Source organism: Elgaria multicarinata, chromosome 2, assembly GCF_023053635.1.
Source record: "Elgaria multicarinata webbii isolate HBS135686 ecotype San Diego chromosome 2, rElgMul1.1.pri, whole genome shotgun sequence".
Classification (NCBI taxonomy): Eukaryota; Metazoa; Chordata; class Lepidosauria; order Squamata; family Anguidae; genus Elgaria; species Elgaria multicarinata.
This window is the reverse complement of record NC_086172.1, coordinates 34,787,557-34,805,942: the sequence shown is the minus strand read 5'-3', so window position 1 is coordinate 34,805,942 and position 18,386 is coordinate 34,787,557. Positions and strand designations below refer to the sequence as shown.

General features: G+C 42.7%; 1 protein-coding gene and 1 non-coding gene across 2 annotated transcripts in view; both read left to right on the top strand.

Moving 5' to 3' along the window:
* Window positions 1-18,386, top strand: part of ITGAV (integrin subunit alpha V) — a 74,560-nt gene that overhangs the window by 19,488 nt on the left and 36,686 nt on the right. The window contains exons 3-7 of the mRNA XM_063116285.1: window positions 6,346-6,437; window positions 8,166-8,280; window positions 12,274-12,335; window positions 15,528-15,573; window positions 16,694-16,819. Of these exons, the coding sequence (XP_062972355.1) occupies window positions 6,346-6,437; window positions 8,166-8,280; window positions 12,274-12,335; window positions 15,528-15,573; window positions 16,694-16,819 (441 nt within the window). The remainder of the gene's footprint in view (window positions 1-6,345; window positions 6,438-8,165; window positions 8,281-12,273; window positions 12,336-15,527; window positions 15,574-16,693; window positions 16,820-18,386) is intronic.
* LOC134393875 (U6 spliceosomal RNA) lies at window positions 17,794-17,899 on the top strand. Its single transcript, XR_010025142.1, has one exon. It is a non-coding gene; the product is annotated as a U6 spliceosomal RNA (small nuclear RNA).

Here is an 18,386-nt window from a genome sequence, read left to right as displayed (position 1 = left end):
TGAGATGGATGCTAAAGCACCTGGCACAAGTTTTCTCTCTCTTTACAGGCCCAGGTCTGTGACTACAGCAACTTCTCCCTGTTGCTCTCCACTCCCTAGTAAACTCACTGGGGGTGGGGGCTGTCAACGGGTGCTAGGGTGGCATTTTGGGGAAGGGGTAGCAGAAGTACCTTGCACAGGGCCCTTTCTGACCTAGCACTAGGCTTGAAACAGTGGGACTGCGAGATCTATACAATGTTTCCTAATTTTAGTATCCTATCTTGCAAATTATGTATATTTCAAAATAACATCTTATCAGTTAATAAAGAATCAGCATTTGATGAGATGGCCAGCCATGCATCCTGTCTATCAGGGACTTAGCAGCCCCCTTCTAGAAAGTTTGTAGAAATGACAATGGTAGACCTTCAAGCACCCCTATGCCACGTGGGCATAAAATCCTAGTAAGATATTAAACCAGCTGTTCTTTGTTTTGGCTGCCAGCAGAGACAGGAAATCTGTTTCTCCAGGATTTCCCCATCAGGAAGCAATAATACGCCTAAAGAGGCAGAGATTTCCTTACAAGGTGGATAGTGTACAAAGGAGTTTAGATTAGCTGCAAGCAGTATGCTGAGTAACAACGGAGCTGCTGACTCATGAGAAGATGCTTCTAATCAATGCTCTCTGTGCATAGTGAGAGCAGTATTTAGCAATGCCTATATTATCTTTGGAGATGGCCTTGCCTTTTGTTGCATTCTGCATGAAGTCTCTTCCTAGGCAGATAACATAAAGCTGCAGTCCTCTGCTCACTCACTTGAGAATATCCCGCTGAGCTCACTGGCTTGCATCTAGAGAGGTATAAGCAGAGGTTGGCTGACACAACAGTGTCAGATATACAATGATTGAACAAGGTTTTGTAGTCTTCTGAACTCCAGGCAGTTGTGGGTGACACTGGCCGTTTCTACACCACCCCAAAAATCTGGGCTGGTCACAGCCGAGTCCCTGTGCATTCAAATGATGCACAGGAACACCTGGAAGGAAGGAGGGACTAGAACAGGTTTTCCCAGGGATAAGTACTCACTGGGAAAACCTGATTTTCCCCGCCGTCTTGGAATCATCCCAAGACCGTAGGAGGTGTGGCTGGCTGCCCCAGCTTCTTACCTCCTCCCTGCGGGTAGCGGGGATCAGTAGAGGGAAGGAACTGGGCCAGGAGGAATCAGGGGTGGGGGTGGGAGCAGGGTCATTTAAAACAACAACAACAACCCACCCACTTATGCTTAGTTGGAATGCACATGTGCTCATCGCCTTTAAAAATAAAAATAAAAAATGCAGCCGCGACATCCTCCTTCCTCCTGGGATGTCGTGCCCGCATATGGACTAAAGGAAGGATCTCATGATCAGGATCTCGCGTGATCCTCCCCTTCCCTCCCTCCCTCTATCCCGGTATGGTGTAGAAAGGGCCACAGGTTACTTAGATCTGTTGTATTCTTTTGGGGCATAAACTGCCTTGGTTGACCTTGGTTCCATGGCATGGAAGGGAGAGTGCAACGCCTATTGGTATGCTGTTGGTAGTCCTGTATCTTTCAGCAGCTTTTGGAATCTTCAACCATGGCAAGATCTACATCAAGCAGGATATAGCACTATGAAAGTGGTATGAAAGCATTATATAAGAGGCAGGAGCCACACTACTGCTTTATAGCGCTATTGAAGTGCACTGACAACTGACGCATACCATATACCGCTTTCGTACCTCTTTCATAGTGCTATATCCTGATTGGTATGGCTCCTGCCTCTTATGTACTGCTTTCATAGTGCTATATCCTGCTTGGTGTAGATCTGGCCTGTGATATCCAATTGGACCAGTTATCCAAGTTTAAACTTGGAGTCGTCATCAATTATGGTAGCTCTGGCCTGTTATAGAGAGATTGGTTCAGATGGTGGTCTTGGTGGACTACTGTTCCACCTCTTGGCCATTGGCTTTTGGGGTGCTTCAAGGTTCTATCTTTCTCCCCGATGCTTTTTAACATCAACATGATGGGCAATGTCTACATGCTTTCCCCCATGCCAAAAAGCTTTAAAAAAAAAAAAAGCTGTCAAGCTTTCTAACATCTACAACCACTGGGAGATGTCATTTAGAGCTTGCTCTCAATTATCAGCATGCAGAGGATATGTGGCTCTGCCTTTCTTTTCCATTTTCTATTTTCACAGAGAGGCAGGGTAAATCCTAAACTGGAGGCAATTTTGAGATGGATGAAGGCAAGCAAGCTAAAGCTTAAATCTAGGTAACATGGAAGTTCTGTGATTTGTGAAACTTGTTGATGTGGTCAGAACTTGTGAAGCCTGCTGATCTACATTTGCAGCAGGTTTTGGACAGGATTGTACTTCTACAGTACCAAGTACGCAATCTCAGGGTTCTCCTAGTGCTCTCTGTGGAAGCCCAGGTGATGTTGAAGAAGTGCTTTTTACCAGGTTAGGCTGGTTTGCCAACTGGAACTCTGTCTAGACACCTGGAACACACTCAGCATGAGGTTGCCTTTAAAGATGGTGATACAGAATACAGCTCCTAGGATGCTTGCAGAGGCCAGGTGTTCAGAGTATATTATTTCAGTACCATATCAGTTGCATTAGCTGCCTGTTTATTTCTGGCAATTTAAAGTGCTGCCCTTAACCTGTAATGCCATGAACAATTTGGGATCAGGTTACTTGAAAGACCATCTGTATCCATATGAATCTGCCCAGGCCCTAGGATTGGCCTTAGAGGCGCTACTTCCTGGCTCATTGTCAAGGTTGATCAGATGGGCAGGTACCAGAGATGGGGCCGTTTTGGTGGTGACCCCAAACTTTTGGAACTCTCTCTTTTAACTGCTGCTGTTTTTCAGTTATTGTTTATATGTCTTTAATTTGTTTCAAATTTCTATAAAATGTTGTAAGCCACCTTAGGAAGTCTATGCCCTGAAAGACAAGTTAGAAATATTTTAATTAACAAGTGCTTAATTATCTAACTAAATCCCCACTCCCACCCCCAGGACTTTATGTGTATCTATCTGTTCCAGGATTTCACAACTTACCGTATTACTTACCGTATTTCTTTGATTCTAAGAAGCACTTTTCCCCCCATATAAACATCTCTAAAAATGGGGTATGTCTTAGAATCGAAGAAATACGGTAGGTAGGCACCTCAATCAATGAATGCAATACCTGAGAGAGAACCTTCTCCCCTACCAACCTGCCCAGACACTGAGGTCATCCGAGGGCATGCTCCTGGTGGTTTCATATAGACCCATCCTCTGATTGGAGTCCACCAGGGGAAGAGCCTTCAGCGTGGTGGCCCCTCTCCTGTGGAATTCCCTGCCTCTGGAGGTCAGGCAGGCGCCAACTTTGTATTCCTTTCAGCACCTCCTGAAAATGTCATTGTTCCAGGAAGCCTTTCCTTAATGACGAGCCACGTTTCACCTTTCATTTTCCTTCTTTATAAATCTATTTTAAGGTGTTTTATTCTGTTTTTATTTTATTTTATCTTGTACATCGCTCCGATATTTTGAATGGGGAGTGGTATATAAATATTGTAAATAAATAAAATAAGTGGTTGCTGAATTAATTACCAAAGGGCAATCTGAGAAATTGTATTTACCCTAAGAAGTTGCTGCAACCCTCCAAGGGAAGTTTGTCACATTCTTTTCTGGCAGTGCTCTTACATTTTGGCTGGTTGCTCTGTAGGCAGAGCTTCACCCTGCAAGGTAATGTAGCAGTAGAGGAAGCTTTACCTGTTGAATTTCTGCTTGCTTGCCATATAGGCACAGGCGTCCTCCCAGAAAGACAGTGTCAACCCTGCTCCAGGAGCCATGCAGTGGAGGAGGGGTGAAAGAGATCTGAAAGGTGTGCGTATGAGAGGTTTACCAGGCACAGCTTTGCCCTTTGAAGACAAGTTTTACATATATATTTCCTTTAATACAAAGGAAGGATGCTTCTGGAATTTTGTCATCTGGTTCTCTGCCTGCCCTACATTTTACCTTTGCTTGCAGCCATAATATAGACTTGTTATCAGGAATCTTTTGTCAGTCTGCATCTAATAATAGACGCGGCACAGACCTCTGCCTGTTTTTATCCAAACATTGCATTTTATACAAGCTTCATTTTGTTTACCAGGCATAGATGTTTAGAGCTGAAATGAAGATCTTACATGGATACTGCTGACTTTCTAAAAAGAGATGTGGTACCCCCTACCTCGGGAGAGCTAATTGCCTCCCTGGACCCTTTCAGTAGCATTTTGCTGTGCTGTCCAAACCACAACTTGTTTTACTTCCCCCCACCTTGTGCTTTTAATATCTGGCTTCTGGTTTCAGCTGTTTTACTGTGCAGTCCTTATTGTTTCATGGGCTGTATATTACTTTGGTTGATGTTGTGACCTGCCCTGAGAGGAGAGGCAAAAAAAAAGAAAGAAAGAAAGAAAGAAAAGGATATCAATATTTTAATACGAGAAATACATAGAATATCATTCTACTTATAATTCCACTTGCCAGCACAGGCAGGCATGCTCATTGTTAGTCAGGAATGAAGTGGAGCTGCAATTAGTCACGATATAGTGATGCTGTTAAACAAATCGAGCTCATTTAAAAGAGAAGCAAATCTTTTGAGCAAGTTTACCAAGATTCAAGCTGATGTCATTGGTGAGTCATCCAGACGTCTTCCTCCTTGGCTAAGGTTCTGAAGGTATTTCTCGAGTCTTGTGGTGTCTTGAAAGGAATACAGATTTTTGTGAACCGCCCAGAGAGCTCCGGCTATTGGGCGGTATAGAAATGTAATAAATAAATAAATAAATAAATAAATACAGAGTTCCAATGAGTACAGAGTTCCACCAGGCCTTAAGGCCCTATAGGTTTCCAGTAAGGAGGGAGGGTCACTACTACCTCTTGAGCCATTTCTTCTCCCTCCGCAGCAGCAATTCGCCAGTCATATTGAGAAGAAAGCTCTCATAATCTGTCTAATAATTTCACCTGTGGCAAAAGATGCCACTCCCCACCTGAGGCGGGAGGATGCATGCTGCCACTGCCTGTCCCCATTGGCGCACTGTCCCCTCTGCATCTCTCATGCTGAGGAGGGATCCTTCTTCAGTGAGAAGCATGGTAGACAAGGTGGCCCTGAAGACTGCCTGCACAAGTGGACTCGTCCAGAGCAAGAGATTTAGCAGGTGGCTGCTCTTTAGTACCTTGCATCGAGAAAGTGAGTCCAACAAGGCAATGGTGACCCTTCATGGCAGGGAGGGGAACACGATTTGCCACCTCTCTCATTCTGTTGCCTGAGGCGGGAGATGTGTGATGCCTAATGGAAGGGCTGGCCCTAAATAATTTGGGCAGAACATACTCCCCTATCAGCAGATACCGGCTCCATGTTAGAGCATATGCAATTGCACTCAGAGGGTTCCAAATTCAGTTGCTGGCATCTCCAGTTAAAAGGGACAGGTGACAGGAAAGACCCCTGCCCAAGACCCTAGAGAGCCACTTGCAGTCCAAATAGAGGGCTGAGTGGACAACTAATGTGCTCTGATCTGAGGCAGCTTTCTATGTTCCTAACATAGCAAGCATCTATCATGGAGACACAATAGTTCCCCTCATGGATAGTTCTCCTCATGGAGAACTAGTCTGTTGTGGTCTGAGACAGCTTCCTATGTTCCTAACACAGTGAGCATCTCTCATGTAGACATAATAGTTCCCTTATGGAGAAATAGTCTGATCTGATCTGAGCAGCTTCTTCCTAACATAGTGAGCATGTTATAAGGATCAATTCCTCCAAGATTATGAAGACCTTGATACTGGAACTTTTCTTCACATCATAGAGCCCTTGGTTGGGATCCAGATTTAGTCAAACTTAGAATCAGTGGGGCTTGGCCCTTGACCATTATCAGTGGTCCCAAAGAGCTTGGAGCAGTCTCTACTTGTTGCTCTATCTCTGAGCAGATAAGAGTGTTTTTATAAGGTACCTTCTTTCATGAAATAGATGGTTCAGGTCTTTGCCGGCAAGTGGGCTAGAATGGGTAACATCGCTTTTGATGAACGCATGCTTTGCATTTATGAATGAGCCATCACAAGTCAGACACCACAGAAAGAACTTCCATGTCATCTCATATCATCTCAACCACAGTGTCTTTCAATAGAACCAGTTCACACGCTCAGCTTGCAAGTCACCAAGTGTGCATTTAATCAAGAGAGGAGAAAACTACTGATGCTATGTGAATATACACATAATGTATTAATCAGCCCCAGATCTCTTTTTCCGTGGGATCGACAGACTTCAGTCATAACAGCATTCATTGAGGTTGAAACATTCCACAGAGATTTTTACAGTACCCTGACTGAATTGTTTGTCTTTTAGGCAACAGAGATTTTACTACAAATGATCCTTTGGAATTCAAGTCAAATCAATGGTTTGGAGCATCGGTGAGATCTAAGGATGATAAAATTTTGGTAAGCCTTCATTTTTAATATTTCTAGTGCACCATCACAATATATACCAGCCTTTCCCAACCTGGAGCTCACCATATGTTGTTGGACTACAATTCCGATCATCCCCAACCACTGGCCATGGTGACTGGGAGTTTTGGGAGTTGTAGTCCAAAACATGAAGGACACCTGGTTGGGGAAGGCTGATATCCACTAACAGTGTGCTCAGTTCTCCCAAGTGCTTCTCTGTATAGAGCCGATCTATACACAAGAGGCAGGAACCCCAAAGTTTGAAGAAGTATCAAAAATCCTTTGGGGGAGAAAGTGCAAAGGAAGGGGGAGGACAGCCAAATGAGGACTGAGCATGCTTAGTGGGCATAGAATGGTCATTGACTGTTGGGGTGGGGCTGGAAAGGGGAATAGAATGGAGTGTCTGGAATCCCAAATAGCAACATTCCACACTGCAACATTTTGTTGCAGGTCCCCTGTCTTGTATTTAAATTCTGTTGAAATGTGTACCACTAAAAACAATGGTGCAAAATCCCCTGACAGTATTGTGGGTGCAGCCTTCTAGCCTTCTCCTCCTTTAACCACTTCCATAACATATTCCTGCCATATCATCATTAATGGGCAGGTGCTTCATTCTGGAGTAATTTTGGAACTACTGACATTTTCTGTTGAATTCTGCAACATCAGCAAAGTTCTATAAGACCGTCAAATGTGACAGAACTGATAGGTCCCTACAGAGCTTGTACGATCTGGAGGATTTAAAGCCCCATCACATCTAGGTCGAAATGCGCGGCTCCCATTGCTTCTCTGTCGTCGCTCTGAAGTCGCTTCCTGAAAACAGGAAGTAATAGGCCCATTCAGTCCGGTAGGAGAGAGCAGCAACCAGACTTTTTCTGGGGGATTTTGCAGCTCAACAAAGGCCAGAAGGGGTGGAAGACATGCGAGAGGCAGACGATGTCATGTGAGCAATCCGCGAGTGCCCAGTAATGAGCGTGCAGTAAAACGCTCATCGGATGGAGCTTATAGAGTAGGGATCAGGAATTGGAGGCCTCTGGCCCAAATCCAGCCCTCTAGTCCTCCTCCAATTTGCCAATTTAGAGGCAAGAGAAGTGAGAAAAGGTTGTAGAAGGTGAATGGCTTTGGTGGTAGCCTGTTTTGGGGCCCTCACCCACCCTCTTCTACCACCACGTTCTTTAAAATGAATTGCAGTCCACAGATATAGAGCACTGCATTCAGGTATACTGACCACCTTACCCAATTTCTGTCATCCCTGGCTGAACACATTGCTTCTCATTCTGGATTCCTGACATCAGTAGCACTGACTGAGAACATAGAAGTCAACCTTTAGAAGTTCAGAGATCCCCAGTTACATTGGCGGGGTGTGTGTGTGTGTGTGCCAGAAAATTAACAGCTATGGCTCACTGGAAGTCAGCTAATATTTGGAATTGGACTAGGGTAATTTCTTTTAACCTCCAGCCTAATTACTTTACAAAGTATATAATTTATTAGAGATTTCACTAAACTAAGTAGCTTGGTTTAGGTTACTTATAAAGCAGAGTTTCTCCTCTCTGTTCTGGATAAGAGTTGCCCAGGACACATAAGTAAGATGTAGGCATAGCGTTTTGTCTGTTGTTTTTTCATAACCATTATTTCCTGTTAATTTTTTACCCCAAAGCTGTAGCGCTGGACTTACAAATAAATAAATAGAGCATGCTAAATGCTGATGTTTCACTTCTCCTGTAGGCGTGTGCCCCATTGTATCACTGGAGAACTATACAGAAAGCGGAGAGGGAACCTGTGGGAACATGTTATCTTCGTGACGGGTCTAAAACTGTTGAATATGCTCCCTGCAGGTCAAGTATGTAGAGAATGTCTTGCTGTTGTAATTACAGTCCCATATCTGTTTTCTGTGTGCTGTCATATTTTATGCATAACTTGTAGGAATGGGTCTTATAACTCACTCTCCCCCCGCCCCCCCCGCCCCCAACAATCTCTGCAACAGTGGTTTAGGTGTGTACTCTTCTGGAGAAGAAGAAAAGAGAGAGAAGACAGAATCCTTTCTTGAGTGCTTTGATACTCAGTATGGATCCAGATTTCATAGCAGATAGAAAAATCTGAATACACTGCCGGGACTCTCCAGCTCCATGTAGATACTGCCTTAAAAAAACCCTAATTTTCTTCCTGCATGTTTCAAAGCCAGCAGATCATAGAAAAGTTTAAGCTAGAAACATCTTCCTAACGTACGTGTGTGTGTGTGTGTGTGTGTGTGTGTGTGTGTGTGTGCGTGTGTGTGAGAAAATATGTTACACAAGGCGGCATCCAGTGCTACGTTTCAGCAATGGATAAAACGGAGAGCCGCTTGAAGAGCTGGGGTGCAAGCTGCATCCTGTTTGTTCTGTCCCATGTACCATAAACCCTGTGCCTTTCCAGGTTATATAGGACCATTATTCAAACTGAGCTGGAACCGCAAGCTGAACATCTGGCAGATTTTATAAAAAATAATAATCCGGCAAATCCAAATTATTTGTGAATTTGGAACAGACACATTTTCCCCATCCCTAGTGAAATCAAATGAAGTCAGATATCCATTTTGGAACAATTGGCTTGTTCCCCCACCCACTATTTGAATAGTAAAACCAAGAGAGAGGGAGCACATTCCAAAATCATTCCCAGGATCAAAGGGTCATAAAAATGCACTAAGTGAAATGAACATTTCATTGCAGTCAGTGATAATGATAAGAGACTGTTAGCATTTCTCTTGCAAAGCTCTGTATTCAGAGGATTAGCGACATCATAAAAAGCCTCCTTGGACGCACTCATGGCATGCAAGGGATCAACTCTGGAATTCCCTTTCTTTTTCCTGTTCTAAAGACAAGCGATATCTCAGTGCTGTGTGTAGAAAGCTGATCTGTAAATATAGAAACAGAAAAGAAATACTTGCCATTTTTATTAGTGCTGTGCCAAATCCTGCCACCCCCCCATTTTCAGGAAATTTCTCTCTCTCTGCTTAAGAGGCATTGTTTTTTCTGCCTTTTTCATAAAAAGGGGGAGAATTTCTGAGAATTTTTCTCCTTGGGAAGAGGGCAGCATTTCCACATACCTTTTAAAAGTGTAGCTGGTTGTTTATGGGGCTTCAACTTTTTTATTATTATTTTTTATAAAACTACCCCCACACTTGGAGGAGCCCAGCAGTTCTTCATGAATGCCTTTGGAGACCATGTGACCACACCCTCTCCAATAGGCATTCAGGAAGAACTCCTGGACTCCTGCAAGTGCCAGGGGTGTTTTTCAAAAAATAGAAAGAAGACGCCTCCCCTGCCCTGAGGAGAAAATTCTCCAAAATTTTCACCTCTCCCAGCCTTTTTTGCCACAGTTTTTGTTTCCTCCCACACCCCACACACCTCATGAAGTGCTGAAAAGGGAATAATCAGAATTTTCAGCACAGCACTAATTTTTATGCAAGTAGGAAATCTAAAATGGCAATACTTTTAAATCAATGATGTTATTGATTTAATAACAAAAATGATTTAAAAAACAAAAAACAGAACCTTCTGTTCTCACCAGCATAGTTTCCGCACAGGTCAGGCCTGTAAGAACATAAGAACCGCAAAGCCACATGAAGCCTGTCTGCTGGCTTCCTAATAAACCTTTTATGCTGCTGAATTGGGATTTCAAAATAGGGAAATTGTCCAGTACATAGCAGGTGAGAATACATGGCTTGTGGGCCATGTTGACTTTGGCAGGTCTAAAGTTATGAAAGCCTGTCACATCTGTAATAAGCACCGGCAGCCTATAGACCTGGCATGGGGTTATGCAGAGGCCTTGTTTTCACAAGACTTGAGGTGTTGAACCTTTCAACCCGAGGGCTGAATTCTACTTGAGAGGAGCTCTCGGGGGCCACATTTCAATGGTGGGCGGGGCTGAAGACAAAAGGGGGCGGGACCAAAACTTCCAATAATACCAGTATATTTTGTCTTAAAGCTCTTAATGCTAGTAACTAAGCCTGGGGAGAGGCATTGCAAGCTTTTAGAATCAGGAGGGTGGGGATACACAAATGCAGGGAAAATGCTAAACAGTTACTGGTTGGGGGAAAGAGGGTGAGACCAGAGGAAGTGGGCATAGCTGTCTGAGGAACCCCAGAAAACCAGATTGGGACTCTGTGAGGGTTGGATTCCCCCCCACCCCACGCGAGCCTGAGGTCAACACCCTTGCCACAAGTAATAGGTGAGGTGGTAATTCTATTTCTGAACTGTACCGCTTCAGATTTAAAGGTGAGGGCTAACTTAACTGAATACGCCTATTATTATTATTATTATTATTATTATTATTATTATTATTATTATTATTAAGAAGCTTGTGCATAGAAGAATGGCACTTCAGGTAAAAGGCTAGATTAAATTGTAGACTGCTTCATCCTTGTTTTCCGGCAGGCCTATCCAGATCAATGTGAAATCAAGAATTTTTAAGATGTATTGATTCCTGTTCTAATGTTTCCCCCCTGCCTCAATCCAAAGGGAGAGGCGGGTAAGAAATAAATATATGATGATAATGATGAAGATGATGAAGTAGAATGGAAACGGTGAAGTGTTTTGCCAAAAAGCAGGAAAAGGGGGGAACCTCCATCACCCTTAAATTAAGCTTGCTATGAGGGACATGGCCTGGGGTGATGCTGCTTGTGAGAAATTGCTGAAGAATGTGACAGCTGTGATCCTCTGAGGTATTTTCTTGAAGTAAAGTGTCTTATGGTGCTGCTGTGAGAGAAAGAGGGCTAAAATTGGCATTTCCCCCCTCTAGTATGAGATGTTCTGAAAGTGAGAAAGTTTAGGGCATAGTATACCCTATTTCTTCAATTCTAAGACACACTTTTTTCCCCATATAAACGTCTCTTAAAATGGGGTGCGTCTTAGAATCGCGGGTGTGTCTTAGGGTTTTTTTTTCTGTTGATGGTACTGAAATTAGTGTGCGTCTTACAATCAATGGCATCTTACAATCGAAGAAATACGGTAAGTATTCCAGATTGATAATCTGGTGACAGTGATAAAACCTTCAAAGCTTCCATTGTTATATTTTCCTCATTGCCCTTAAGGGAGCCCAGCCCAGAAGAAAAAGCACCCCATAGCTATCCCTCAAAGCAGCTTTAATTAATTAATTTAAATGTTTACAGGCCACCTTTCAGGGCAGAAGCCCTCCCAAGGCAACGTACCTAGGGTGACCATATGGAAAGGAGGACAGGGCTCCTGTATCTTTAACAGTTGTACTGAAAAGGGAATTTCAGCAGGTGTCCTTTGTATATCTGGAGAACTTGGTGAAATTTCCTCTTCATCACAACAGTTAAAGCTGCAAGTGCCCTGCCCTCTTTTAAATCTGGTCACTCTAGTATAGCTCCTGCACTTTAACTGTGGTGATGAAGAGGGAATTTCACCAGGTTCTCCATATATACAAATGACACCTGCTGAAATTCCCTTTTCTATGCAACTGGTAAAGATACAGGAGCCCTGTCCTCCTTTTCATATGGTCACCCTAGCGTACAGCAATAATATAAGCTAAAAAAAACCCCACTAAAAATAAACGTTGGCATGAGGCAGATCTAAAAACACAATTGCAGCTATAACCCAGTCTGATAAAACATAATCGGGAAGCCAGAGTAAACAAGTTAGTCTTCAGGCCATTTTTAAAAGCCTGCAATGATGAGGCCTGGCGGATCCCCTGCAATGATGGGGTCTGGCGGACTTACTCCAGAGTTGCAATTGGTCCCACCGTTTCGGCCGTCATTCCCACACAAAGGCTCCATACTACTCCGCTGGAACTTGTGTTGTTCATCCTCACAATCAATTGTATCTTGTTTCCACAGCCGACAGCGATGCTGAAGGACAGGGCTTTTGTCAAGGTGGATTCAGCATTGACTTTACCCAGGTATTGGAAGCTGTTACTGTGTCTCTCACTTTTTCAGTGCTTGACAGCAAAAGGAGAAAGAGTCTGTAGAAATCAATTCTGTACAGGCATATCTGACAGCGCACCTTTACAGGGGACTTCTTATCACTTCATTCCCATTGTCTTAAATTTATGCTTCTGGAAGTCGCTGCTATGCTGAAGTAATTTATTCTGTTCAGAATTTCAAAGGACATCTGAGCAAATTGGGGAAGAAAAGAAATTAATAAAAACGAGATATCATCTCTTCTATCTTGTTAATCCTGTTATAGAATATTTTAAAAAAACTATTTAAGAATTGCATTTGCTTTTGTCTTTTAACAAGCCTCCTTAATCTAAAATCATAATTTTAAATGCTGTGGCCAACATATACATTCGTAGTTATGTGACAGCCACAAGATGTGCACATTCTTAACTATGAGAGAGCTAAGAATGGATCCTCCATATGCAATGTACCTCTGATTGCTGGAGATGAAAAATAACAGGGAAAGGATATTTCCATTATAGCTTCCCAAGGTCATCTGAATGGTCAATTGTTGGAGGCACAGTGCTGGACCTGATGGCATTGTGGCTTGATCCAGCAAGGCAAATGTTAGCCCTCTTATCAAATAATGACCCTGTATAAAATGAGCAGTATTGTGCTTCTTGGCTTCGCCCCCCCCATCTTTATGAATTCAGTGTAAGAATGGGTGAGAATGGGCGCTTAACTACAGAAATGGTTAATAATAACGATGTGTGTGTTCAAGAGTTTGAAATTTTTTAAATGAAATGGCTTTGTTTGGATGAAACACTAAACCATCATTTAGAATTATGGGAATAATTCTCCTCAAGGCCTGGCCTCAAGTGCTCCCCCTTCCCACTCCTCTTCCTGTGGAGGTTTGAGGAAGAGTTTGGAAGGTTTTGCTTCCATTTTTCATCAACCATAGCTTGTTGTGTTTTCCAAATCAAACAAACTGTGGTTAAACATAAACTATTATTTGTTGAAAGTGAGGGTTATGAAGCTGGTTTGTTTCAACAAAGGACTGTTAACGTTAACCACGGTTTAGGGTTCAGGCACTACGCTAACCACAGTTGGGCCTAATTTACACTAAGCAGGATATTGCACTATGAAAGCAGTATATAAAAGGCAGGAGCCACACCAAGCAGGATATAGCACTATGAAAGTGGTATATGACATGTGTCAATGGGCCCCAACAGTAGTCATTGCACTTCAATACTGCTATAAAGCCGTAGTGTGGCTCCTGCCTTTTATATACCGCTTTCATACCACTTTCATAGTGCAATATCTTGCTTGGTGTAGATTAGGCCTTAATCAGAAATTGAGGCAAAAGCAGGACAGGGGAGGGAGCACACATGGGCCCAACAGACTTGTTTCTATAATGATTAACCATGGTTTATAGTGTTGTTGAAATGCACCCAGTATGTTCAAAACATGAACAGCATTTAGAATAAACTATACTTTATTGAAACAAGCCAGGATTAGAAACTTCGTTTATTTATTACATTTTTATACCGCCCAATAGCCGAAGCTCTCTGGGTGGTTCACAAAAATTAAAACCATGAAAAGCATAATAAAACGAACAACAGTCTAAAAACACAAATACAAAATACAATATAAAAAGCACAGCCAGGATGAAACCACACAGCAGAAATTGATATAGATTAAAATACGGAATTAAAACAGCAAAGTTTAAATTTAAGTTAAATTAGGTGTTAAAATACTGAGAAAATAAAAAGAACTTTGATCTTGGCTTGTTTCAAGGAACCATAGTTTAAACCAGGCTTCTCTAATCTGGTGATCTCCAGATGTTTTGGGCTACAACTTCCAGCTTTCCGGATCAGTGGTCATGAGGGCTGGGATTGATGAAGTCCAAAATTATTTGATGGACACCAGATTGGGGAAGGCTAATGTCAGGCTCGTGGCCAACTCTGATCCTTCAGAGGAAGAGGATTGGGATTCCACGGCAAATTCCACTCCCCAGGCAGTGTGCTTTGCCAGGCTCCCCCCAAAATCTCTTCGACCACATCCTGAACTCCACCTTGCTTCTCAGTTCTCGTCCCTGGTCCCCTGGCTCTTCAGAGCACAGACAATGGCAGACCCAAGTGGGGGATCCTGAGACATTGTCGGAGCGCCTATGTGGCCTCCAGAAGACCCTTTTGCCTAGGCTTTACTCAGGAGGAAGGGTCTACTTTGGAGGAGGGGAAGGTCCCAGTTGCAGATAATGAAGAACCAGAACCAGCTGCAACCACAGGAGAGGTAGCTGACAGTATATTGTATAAGCCCTCAGTCTCTTCCCAGATCTTACCTGAGGTAACAGTTCCCTTTGAGCTCCTGGCTAACTAATGACAGTTCGGCAATAATGAAAAACCACAGTTCGTTTACACCAAAGAGAAGATGATTCCAATCTTCCCTTCTTGTGTGCACTGAAGGAGGAGATGGAAGAGGGGAGCACTTGAACCTAAGTCATGAGCGTGTTCATTTCCGTAATGTTGAACTGTGGTCTAGTGTTAATGTCTGAATGAGGCCACTGTCTTGGGCTACAATCCTAGTCTTATTTACCTGGGAGTAAGTCCCACTGAACCCAGTGCTGCTTACTTCTGACTATACATGTATTGCGCTGTTAACGATCTTCAAAACCACTCTGTAAGGTCGCTCAGAATTATGATCCCTGTATTGTAGACACAGGACTGAGCCTGAGAGATAATAGCTCATGTAAGGCAACCTATTCAGTTCACAGCAGAGATAAGATATGAATCATGGACTTCCTGCTTCGTAATTCAGTCTTTCAGGCACTGTGCTATGCACACACGCACGCACACAGACACACTGAAGTCTTTTAACCAGCTTTTCCTAAAAACAAATCAAGGTTGCTCGCATATCAAATATGACATAAATGCATTATTTAAAAAAAATACTGGCAAGTTGGAAGTTAAACAATGAAATATAAATGCAATGAAAAATGATACATAGACTAGGTAGCTGTTGGTACACCTGAATAAAATTCAGAGAAACTCTTTGTAAAGTGAATTCCATAAAATTGGGGCCATATCTGCGAAGGAACCCTACTGGAACACGAAAATAGAACCAGGAGCACCCGCAGACCCTGATGGTTTCAACAAGAAAATATTGCAACAAACAAACTTACTTTCCCCCCGCCCCCCTCTCTCTCTCTCCAGGAAGATAGAGTACTTATTGGAGGACCTGGAAGTTTTTATTGGCAAGGTGAGAAAAGGCATGAAGTTGTCAAAATGATGACCCAATTAGTATTCTAATGTTCTCTTAGGGCCTAGCATCATGTTAAGCAAAAATAATGACCTTTTCTTCCGTTCGAGTTAGTTTGTGAGAGGAAAATTTAGGGCAGAGAAGTGGCAGGGGATACTTAACCCTTTTCCTGTCTGCAATTTCTCCAGACAGCCCCTTTCCAACTGCTTTTTGTCCATCATGGGGTTCTTAACCCTCCTAAGAACCCTTTGCAAACATGGGGCAGTATTCTATGCTCCCTGCACATCAGCAGAACCCACTGCTAGCACAGTGGGTTAGCCGTTATGAAAGCTAGCAGTTATGAAAGCAACCCAAAATGAGGAGAAACACCCCATTCCTGGAACAGGGCAGGTCAGCAAGCTTGCAGAAGGGAATTCCGCTGACCTGTCATGATCCAGACATAAGCATTTGTGCTCATTTCTAGGATACCTTTATAAAGTACTAAATTCCGGTTGTGCAAGCAATGGGTTCTGCTGATTCAACACAACCAGCCGTGGCTGCAGAGCCCATTGAATCCTGACCATGCATTTGGAACCTTGCATGGCCGAAAAGCTATCAGTGTGGTTGGTGGTTGGGGGCAGGGAGGAGGATGAAGTGGTGAGTGGGGAACATGTTCCACATTGATGTTCCACTTTTTCTCCGCACAAAATCTTGAAGCGGGTTTTTTTCTGGGCTTGGTGGATGGAGAAAGCTGCTGGGATTTGCATGTAATATGCAGCTAGGCCTTGACACAGCTGATGAATTCGACTCATGCCTGTGAAAGCTTCTGCCATAATAAACATGTCAGTCTTTACAGTGCCACAAGACTGTTATTTTTCTGCAACAGATTAACATGGCTCCACCTCCAGAATCTTACTGCTCAGTAACTATAACTTTCCTGTATTTCTTTAAGCTTTGGAAACTTTGCTTTTACCCTAGCCCAATGCCTCTGTATTGGGAGCTTTTAAAAAAATCACAATAATGAAGAAGCTGTATTGCATGGTTATATTTTACTCCTAGTCCTAAGTGTCAATTTGTTTTTCTTGGAGCCTACAGATACTCTTATCAGTGTTTTTATGTCCTCTCCTTTGCTTCTCCGCAGGCCAACTAATTTCTGATCAAGTGGCTGAGATTGTGTCGAAATACAACCCTAAATCCTACATTACCAAATATAACAACCAGTTAGCAACACGGTCGGCCAGTGCTGCTTTCGATGACAGCTACTTGGGTGGGTTGCTTTGAAAGTAAAAAAAGAGTAGCAATTTGTACCCATGTTAAGATCAAGGTTAGAGTTCCTCATCCCATGTATAGTGAAATCAGTTAATGCATTTTAATTTTCACTAGTTTCAAAAAGAAGAAAAGCACCTTCCTAGATACTTTATGGGTACAGTTCTGGTTACTGTACCTAAAAAAAGATATTGTAGAGCTGAAAAAAGTGCAGAAAAGGGGAAACTAAAACTATCATGGGGCTGGAACATCACCACTATGAGGGAAGGTTACAACAGCTGGGACGGTTTAGCTTGGAAAAAAGGATGGTAAGTGGACATAAGATAGAGGTGTACAAAATTATGTATGGTGTTGAGAATGTTAATAGGGAGAGATTTTTATCCCTCTCCCATAATACTAGAACCCGGGGTCATCCCGTGAAGTTGATTGGCGAGAAATTTAGAAGAGCTAAATGGAAGTACTTTTACACAGGAAGTACTCAGCACATAGTTAAACTATGGAATTCGCTACCTGGAGGAGAAGACTACTAGTACTAATGGCTATATGCTACCCCCAGTATCAGAGGCAGTATGCCTATGTACACTAGTTGCTGGGGAATATGGGTGAGAGGGTACCGTTGCACTCATGTCCTACTTGTGGGCTTCTCATGGGCAGCTGGTTGGCTACTGTGTGAATAGAACGTTGGACTAGATAGAGCCTTCGTCTCATCCAGCATGGTTCTTCTTATGTTCTTATTACCATGTACATTGATGGTGCTATATAAATAAATAAATAAATAAATAATAATAATAATAATAATAATAATAATAATAATAATAATTACACAACCAAACTAATCATACCAACATATAATGAAATGCCTAAAAGTTAATGCTCTATGTGTGCCTTAGTTGTATATATTTTCATTCTTGCTTAAATGTAGGTGTATATTTTGGTTTTTTGGGGACAGATATTGGTGTATGCTGATTGTCCACTGTGCTTGCTTCAGCAGCACATATACTAAAATTGGAATATATGGAGAAGATTAACATGGCCCCTGTGCAAGGATGGGATGCACATTTGTGAAGCGTTCCAGATTTTTCAGGAGGGGCTATAGCTCAGTGGTAGAGCACCTGTTTTGCATGCAGAAGCTTTGAGATTCAAACCCTGGTATCTCCAGATGTGGGCGTAAAAACACCTGCCTGAAATCCTGGAGAGCCATTGCTGCCAGTCCGTGTTAAATACTGGGATAGATGGACCAATGATCTGTATAAGACAGCTTCTTAACTGATCAGCTCTTTTTGTTATTGTTGTTGTTGTTGTTGTTGTTGTTGAACTTTCTTGCCTTTCTATCTAAAATGTGTTGGGTAGAAAAGTCTAACCTGGCAATCGAGTATCCCATGTCCTCTCCCACTGCATAGTAAGATGGCAGCCCCCTACTGTTACCAACAGCCTGTGTCCCTCTCCCCAGTAGCAAGAGCAGGATGGTAAGATGAGCTCTACTAGAGTGGCTTAAATATAAGCAGCCAGGCAAATGTACCTGAACAAATGCTGAAAAATGTCTCCTAGTATTTATTTAGGATTATGAT